The sequence below is a fragment of the Necator americanus genome, chromosome IV (genome assembly GCF_031761385.1).
Source record: "Necator americanus strain Aroian chromosome IV, whole genome shotgun sequence".
NCBI lineage: Eukaryota > Metazoa > Nematoda > Chromadorea > Rhabditida > Ancylostomatidae > Necator > Necator americanus.
Genome location: NC_087374.1, coordinates 7241056 through 7250161, shown reverse-complemented (window position 1 = coordinate 7250161; position 9106 = coordinate 7241056). Strand labels below are relative to the sequence as shown.

At 40.3% G+C, this 9106-nt stretch overlaps 1 protein-coding gene across 1 annotated transcript; it reads left to right on the top strand.

The window, feature by feature from the left end:
* Window positions 1-2262: 2262 nt before the first annotated feature.
* Window positions 2263-8077, top strand: RB195_000580 (uncharacterized protein; the record flags this gene model as incomplete). Its single annotated transcript, XM_064197003.1, has 7 exons — window positions 2263-2427; window positions 2518-2644; window positions 3507-3625; window positions 4826-4976; window positions 5762-5884; window positions 6870-6996; window positions 7990-8077. 7 exons carry the CDS (start codon window positions 2263-2265, stop codon window positions 8075-8077), a joined length of 900 nt encoding a protein of 299 aa, XP_064052884.1.
* Between the last annotated feature and the right edge of the window lie 1029 nt (window positions 8078-9106).

The window sequence follows — 9106 nt, the reverse complement described above, 5'->3', positions numbered from 1 at the left end:
GTTAAGGAGGTGAATAAATGAGATTCCCTGTGACGGATTACTCTATTACTCTCAGAATCACTGACCTTTATTTCATAGATGCACATTTTTTTGGCGAATTGCTAAGGGTGGCTGAGGCCCACAAGAGGTTAGCCTCTCGGATTGATGCGTCCACTTCTCTTCGTCTTACACCTAGCAACGCTCGATCCGGCATCACCCTATCTTCATGCACTCGCCTTCATTTTCTACTATCTTCCTTATTAAGCGGTCCATACAGCAATTCGCGTTGCTGTACTTCAAGAAAAACTGGAGCGAAATTCCTAAGACATCTCTTCGCCATAACACACGAATTTCTGTTTAAAATCAAGTCTGCTTAATTTCATAAATTAATTAAGTTTGATTAGGTTGGCCAAAAAACCTAGACAGCATTAAATATTTCATTTTAGCGACAAACCTTCAGTTGGTAAGTATTCCTAAAATAAAACCAATTTATTTACTAAAGGTAAACAAAAAGAAGGAAAAAATAGCAAAGTACTGACATACAGCACATTTGTGGAATCCAAATCAGGGAATAGCTTAGCTCCGATGCCTGCAATCCTGTTCGAAATTTGTTTACATGACGGGTACGCCTCAATAACCTAACTATTCCGACATCAGGATTATATATCATTCAAGAGTAAGGATCGCTTTTTCTGAGAACGTTAAAACGATAAGAAATGGAAATCGACTTGAATTTAGTCCGATTTTTCTCGATGATCACTAATGGACTCCATCCATGAACGATTTCTAGATGATCCTTGAGGCTCATAGTGTAAAAATGGAGTAATTGAGCATGAAGAGAAAAATTTCTGTAGTCACGTGATCCTGTTATTCTCTAATTGCTTTCTTTACCGTGTACCAGAAGTTGAAATGGTAGGCTTTGAATGGACGCCGCGGTTTTTTTGAATGACCCTCTTCAAAAATTTGTTTATTTTTAACGAAAAGTACTCTTCTAGTGTAGATCCATTCAAAAATTTCTTGAATTGCCGTTAAAGCTGGATGTTTACTGTTCGTTCTACATACAGTTGCAAAATGAACTTCAGCTTTTTTTGTCTTCGAGCTTTCGCTTCGATTTTTCGTTTTCTTTTGATTGCATCTACATAGTACATATTATTGAAAATGTTGCTTTGGGTGCATCTATGTAGCCCGTATAATTTATCGAAAGAGCAACAAAAGAAGACAAAACTTATGCCAAGAGTTCAAAAACTGAAAAATGGCCAGACTTTTATCAGCGCTATTTTGAATAAATCTAAATTTGCAGATTTTCTCTGTGTAATTTTCGCCCTCTTTAAGCGTAATTACATTTCTAACATCATTTTCGATTATATGAACTCGATGTCATCAAAAGAAAATGAAAAGAATTTTAATATCGGAGACTTGGAGCAAGAAAATCGAACGTAAAAAATTGTTAAACTTTTGTCCGCTACTGTCATTTTCTGTTGTGTTGTTTCCTTAATTGAATTCAGGAAGCGGAGTATTTTTTTATTAGTTCCTTTTTGGCTTCAACTGTAGATTTGCTCTCAAAGTAACTCTTAGAATCGACCAGGACCCTTCAACACTCCCACTGTGACCTAAACAAAATAGATTTGGGTTTAGAACAAGCTGATAGAGCTATTCTTTCTCCCTCCAATTCAGACTTCAATTTATACAGTCAAAAAAACTTATTATTTATGGCTTAACAGCTGCTACCTCAATTTTCCGTGAAACAATCCACTAAAAAAACAAATGTGCAGTTTTCAGTGCGTGATTTTTTTTTTACCAAAAGTAGTTCAGAAGAAAATGGAGCTATCGCAGATTGTTATAGATCAAGAGCACCCCGAGCCACTAAATTTCCCGAATTCCATAAAACTTCATCATTTCCGAAGAAAAATAATATGAAAGAAAGAACATACATACATGGCATAGAATTTCCTGGTAGTGATGGGTAATTGTAGGCTCGCCGCGGCCACAGCGAACTTTTCGCTCGTCAGCAATACTATATCTTATCATCTTTATGTTCGTTCTTTCTCTCGTGGGGTCGCATGTGGTTGTAGTATTACAACGTATTTTGTTTAATCACAAATACCACGTTCTTTCACTTTAAACATCGAAATTTTATGAGAATTTGCACTATTTCTTCTCTCAATAACAACTTGACAACCTTTACTGCATGACAACTATCTCATTTCCTACTTTTTTGACTCAGTCGTCTTCTAAATCGCCTCTGAATTGTGTAAAGAAAAATCCTTGTTTTCCAGACAGGAAATGAGCTGGTTGAAAAAATTTGAGGAGCATGGCTATGCAGTTGTGGAGGACGTATTCACAACGGAAGAAGTAATGGAAATGAAAGCGGAGATCGAGCGTGTGATCGATGGAATTGATTTCGATCGTCACCCAAAGAGTGTTTTCTCGACCTACGATGAAGATAAGGTTCGTTCTCCTATTCTCTTGGTTCTCCGACCTACCTAAACGATGTTTTACTCATTTTATTTGATTTCATTTCATTTTATTTGATTTCAGCATACTGTTGATGAATATTTTCTCAACAGTTCTGATAAGATTAGAGTTTTCTTCGAAGAAGGTGCTTTCGACGGAGATGGAAAACTTGCCGTGGAACGACATAAGGCTTTGAATAAGATCGGTCATGGTAAAACTTCTTTTCTCTATTTTTTTCTTCAAGCAATCTCTCAAAAAATATTGCAATAACCACAAATATCGCATCTTTGGCCTTTGAACACAAATTAGAGAATTTTGGCGTTTGAAAGCAGGAAGCATATCAGGATTTTGATGCGGTGCGGAACCCACAGTGAAACCGTAGAGTCCGGATAGTAGATTGCGGAACCTAGCGCTCATTTTCCCTTTCGAAGATTAATGATTATGATGTGTCCTCAACAACCCAACCTATTCAAGTGGAAATAATAAATAGGCTTTTAAGGGGACCGCAATTCGTACATAGAGCCGCGTTCTAACGTACCTCGTACGAATTAAAGTCGTTCCCACGCCACTTTTTTTTACGATGATTAGGGGAAGATGTGCGGAACACTGATGGATTCCGCAATCTACTACCGGAACTCTATGCTTTCGTCGTGGGTTCCGCAGTGTGTACGTGAAAAATCGTGAATACGCTGCCTTTAACACTTCAACTGTCTATGAACGCTTGATTTTCTCGTACCTCTCCCTCTACACTTTCAATTAATAATAAATTGATAATTTATTGGATTGTACTCTTCACCTCTACATTATAACCCAATAACAGTTTCCAAATGCAGAATTATTTCCACAGATTGTTGGAGCTTCATGAAGGAGTGCTCCTTTTCTTAACAGGAAGGAAAGAATCCTTAGTTTTCCCAGAAAATCTATTGAAGATACTTAATATGACTAAATTCCTAGTTCTCCGTGTTTCGATATCTAAGGATTTTCTTCGCTAAGGTCTTGATAATGAGGAAAATCCTAGGTATTGTGTTTTCCCGAAAAAAAGAAATCCATATTTAGGGCGGTTCCATGTTTAGGGCTACATCTGAAGAATGCTGTTTTCAAACGTATGTCGTTGCATCCCAAAATCAAGCAGTTGTTCAAGGATATAAAGTACGAAGAGCCGAAAATAGTGCAAAGCATGTACATATTCAAGGTTGGTCACAGCAATCATATAGTTGCCCAGATTAAAAGGTGGATCTTTTCCTAATCAGAATTTGTCGTTTTGACCTACTCCAGATTTAGATCACCCCAATTTTTACGATATTCATAAGTGCTCTTCATTCCAAAAACTTTTACTGCTCCATTCTTACTGTAGCCTGCTATATTGTTAGCAAAACTATCGCTGTATCAAACGTTAATTCTTCGCTCACCGAACCCGATACTCTTCGATACAGTGGTAGTCTTCATAGCGCATGGGGTCGACACGGAGTGTGTTCAACCAGGTGAACGCGACGCGTTTGCCGCCACTTTTCCCTTCCTTTGACACTCTTCTCTCTGTGTTACTTCAGTTGAGACGCAAAGCGCGTTCCTTGAAGGCATCACCCCACGAATCTGAGGTGGTACGGATTTCAGGTGGAGTATTCGTATACGGGATCGTAGATTATGAGCAGAATGGCGATCCCATCCATTTCTTCCTAATTGCCGTAAAAAACAGTCCGGAAGATACGGCATCGGGCGTTCCGGCGCGCCATTTTCCACAACGAGTTCGATTGGAGCACGCCACCCGTGTGCACCCGCCGCATCTTCGGGCCGTATTTTAATTAGGGAAAAATGGACTGAATCACCTCCCTCTCCATAATCTACGACCTCGTATACGAATACTCCACCTGAAGTCCGTGGTATGCTGTTTTTAAAGCATCTTCAAGTCTCTGTAAACTTCTTATGTTTCTTACTCACTGGTATTACTCTTTTCGCTGTTGTTTCCTTTTAATGCTGTCAAAATTTTCAGTTGTACATTTACATGTTGTATGACATTAAGGTTAAGCAACGTTATGTTTCCAGCTCATTGGGTAACTTTTACAGAAGAGCAATCGGATCAAAACGAAATGAAACTTGGTGCAGTTGCGTAAGCGGTTGCGCTCGAAGCGATGCGGTGAAGAGTAGCGATGAGTAGAAGAGTAGCGGACAGAACTTTGGGGACTTTTGTTAGCTGCACTCATCGCTATAGTTCACGACGATCTCAACCCGCTAGCTCTACCGCGCCGCTCCGAGCGCAGCCGAGTACGCAACTGCATCGAGCTTGCGTCGCTTTGGTTCAACTGTATAAAAATATCAAAAAAAGAGGAAGAGATTTCAGGAATGGTCTGATATATGTACAAATGTGATGAAAAGTGACTGAAAACCCATGTTGCAGCAGCCAAAAATTGGTGGTGCAGTTACTGATCATATTGATGCTACTTTCTTGTACGTGGAACCAATAGATCATCTGGTTGGGATTTGGATAGCTGTGGATGACGCAAACGAAGAGAACGGCTGTTTAGCCTTCATACCAGGAAGTCATAAGAGTGGGTTTACCTCGCATCTTACGTTGTATGAGAGTTTCTCTGATGTTTTCTTAAAAAAAGTGGTTAGCTCTTCTCTTGACTAGAAATGATATTAATAGTGTATGTATAATTGTCGGCCAATAAGCTCAAGGTAACGGAGAGCATCTGGAGTACTCTGTCTGTGCTTGACAGCCATTCCCTTTTCTTTCTGTTCTTCCTAAATCACAATCCTGTTGCGCTTACCCGGCTGAACACAGTCGACCCTGACCATACCATCTCTCCTCTTTAGAAAATGTTGCTTTTCTAAAGTTGAAAGATTTAAAAGAGAAGTGAAATCTCCCTTTTTGGACAAGCGATCGTTTGCGCATCTGTACGATCACGCCAGTTCAGATCCTGTACTTCTGTCCGTGAAAGTTCCACATTTCCAAAAACTCTTTATTCGTTACTGCTACGTCCTTAGAAATTGAAGATGCTGAAGAAATGACACTTTGATTTCTACACTGATCCGAACGTGGACATACAGCAATCGTGACGCCATTTAAAGGCGTCACCCCACGAATCTGGGGTGGTACGGTTTTCAGGTAGGTTATGCCTATACGGGGTCGTAGATTGTGGGGAAGAGGGTGAAGTGGTAGCATTCATACAGAAAATTTCGGTAACTTTCTTTGATTATAGGCACAGATTTCTTCATTTTATGTTTTCTAGTATGTATGACAATCAGCGAATAGGTTGACCTGTCGCTTGATCAGAGGCTCAAGAGTTCTCCAACTCTTCATTATCTATTATTTATCCGGCGTACTTTTCAGGAAGCTCTGTTGATTATCGTTTCGTGCGTACTCATAAAACAGATGGTAGCCCTCTGCTGAAGTTCAACGGCACTCGTCCTACATACGACCAAACAAAATTTGTGAACGTTCCAATCAAGAAAGGTGAGGGAATTATTTCCAAGTATATAGCTGCCTTTACCGTTCGCCTGACTTATCCCTGCTCATTGTCACTCTACTCTTTTCTTGTTGCTGGATTTTCTATAGTTTATTTGTATTCATTCCTTGCCTCTTACTATTGGCATGCCTTTGAGCGTAATAAATAAATAAATAGATATAGGTTATTCTGTTAAAATTTAACTCAATTTTGACAACAGTAGCAATTTAACCGCGTCAGGTACTAGATAGTAACTGAACTATTACAGCCGCTATGTTCTTTCATATTTAACATTTGCTACCAATCAGCGATTTAAGCAAGTTCACTCGCACTTGCAGCACTTTTTTAAAATCAATTTTTTAAGTCAGGATAATCTGTTAGATAAGATTCGAAAGCGTCTTTTAACAGTGGATCTGTACACTACTTCAGGGGTCCTCCTGAGACAGAAGAAATGCACCGCTAGGTTGAAACTTGTGAATAATCTACGGCCGAGTGTAGTATAGTAATGGTAAACACACATGACCCTTCGATGTAGCATCCAACTTTTGTTTCTGGAAAATAAGGATAAAGGGCAAAGGATAAAGAGTCTGGTGCTAATCAATCCGCCTGGGATGCGCCACCACGTCCACTTCAATTCAGAATCGTTTGAGGTTAACGAACGTGTAACTGGCCTACACATTGACTTGCGGGGGTTAGCCGAATGTCAAGTTAGTGTTTCTATCCTCCCAGACCCGTCTGGCAAGAATTCATCGACCACGGAGGAGGAGGGTTGAGAGGCTTGGTGAGCACTAGGGCGGATTCGAACCTCCGATCGATCGTGAAGTAAGCGGAACCTCTTGCCGACTGCACTCCATTTTCCCATTCTATTTTCAAATCGTTAAAATGTTAACGATTTGAATCTGCAATCTGAATGTTATTTTTGAGTACCCCATAGAACGACACACTGTATTATTGTGATCTTGTTTTTTTTTTTTGATAATGTGATTTTTGTAGGGTCACTTATAATTATCCACGGTTTGGTTGTTCATAAAAGTGCTCCAAACTTGTCACAGAACAGTCGACATGCGTACACTTTACACGTAATGGAAGGCAGAAATACTAAATGGAGTGAGGACAACTGGTTAGTTTCAATTGATCACTGTGATCTCTGCATTTTGTCTTCTGGATCTGGTTGATTGCCTACTAAAGTTCTTTTTTTTTGACTACGTAAAAAGTGAGGAGAGAAAGTGTCTAGTGTTAATCAATCCGTTTGGGATGCGCCAGCGCGTTCACTTCAATTCTGAATTGTTCGAGGTTTTCAAACGTCGTGTGAGGTGTTTTCCTCTTACAGTGGCTTGCGGGGCCCACCCGATGAATCGAATCAGTGTTTTTGTCCTCCCAGACAGGTCTGGCACCAATTTATCGACCACGGACAAATAAAAGGCTCGATTGACAATGTGGAGGAAAAGCGGAGACGCTCAAATATACTTTATTTGAAGATGTTTTAAGGGATTAAAGGCGTCACCCCACGAATCTGGGGTGGTACGGGTTTCGGGCGGGTAATGCCCATACAGTTACGTAGCTTGTGGGGAAGAGAAAGATTCCGTTCATCTCTCCCTGTATCAGTGTAAAGGACGATCCCGGAACTGTTTCTTACGAATGCGCAACCGTTGCGCCACGACTCCCCGCGATTCGTCGAGAACCCATTCGGACGAATCACAGGAGGGTAGGGCGCAATGGTTGCGCGTTGCAACAGAAGCAGTCGTAAGAAACAGCGTTCCGAGATCGTCCGTTTACACTGATACAAGGCGGGATGAACGGAATCACCCTCTTCTTGACAATGGACGACCCCGTATAGGTATCCCGAAACCCGTACCATCCCAGATTCGTGGGGTGATGCCCTTAAGCGACTGTTGCCCAAAAATGCTTCGTGTCTAGCCTCACTGGGTGTGTTGATTAGGCGCGTTTTAGAATTAGTTAAGAACTCTCTGTACTCTGATATAACGAATATGATGTAGGAGTGAATAAATGAATGAATGAATGGGTGAATGAGTAATGAATAGAGTTGGATGTTGGCGAAACAAACGAAGATTCATTTACACTTGGTTATAGTGCTTTATAAGCAACGTTCTAGGCTGCAAGAGACCGATAAACACAAATTTATGGAGATGTTCGAGAAGTCGAGGATCGATCATCATGAACCGAAGCAACCATCTATGTAAAGAATTGATCGTTTCACTAGGAATATGACGATCAAATACATAAATAAATATTTCCGACTACGTGCGACTGTTCTTGAATTATGGCATGGAAAAAGTAGCTTTTCATTGATTTGCTTGAATTGTTATAGGATATGTTATAGGATGACGCCGAAACGTTAGCTGTTAATACGGATCAAGACCAATCTTGACTACAGCTAAAACATATCAAAAAAGCTACGTATATCATTGGGTGACTAGAGACTTAGGGATTTTATCACCCTAACTGAACAAATCGAAACGGTGGTTCAGTGGAATATATTTATTCTACAGTAGACAGAGAATGGTGCAATTAATGTGAGCGAAGTAATGAGTGGACAGAGCGTTGTCTGCCGCACTCTTGGACGGTACAAGTCGTTATGCCACGAAAATAACCATAACAGAGAACGGCACTTTATACCACGCTCCTTATCTATCATCGGGGTCGATGATACTACATGTTTCCGACTAGTTCAGTAGAAGCATGGAATTCCTGAGCAAGTTCTGCAGGAGGAAACTATGTTGGAAAGGTGAATGTTTTATCGGAATGTTTTGAGCCATATTCGTTGAAAAATGGCGTTACTGAATGTACCAGTATGGAAGGATGCTTTCCAAACGTCTGTACAGACAAAATGTCTTGTATTGTATCTTAAAATTTTTCGTGATTTCTCAAAATCATCACAGGAAATACGACTGGTCTTTAGTAGTCTGAAAGCTATGATATCTCATTTCTTAGGGCGGAAAATTTGTATTTACTTGAAATCTTCGTAGCTATTCCGTAGTATATCCTACATAGTACATAGTAGGCGTCAGACGTTCTGCGCTATCGCTCACAGTAAGCACTGCGATGCTAGAGGACCTTTTTTCAGAGTTTATGGACGAGTTGATGAAGTAGTTGTCTTTCCCCGAACACCAATGCTGCAATAGGACTAAATTCTTTCAATCAAATCACGGCTTAAACCGGACCTAAATGGATGAGATGTGGAACTTCAACAATCTCCGGCACTTACGCTC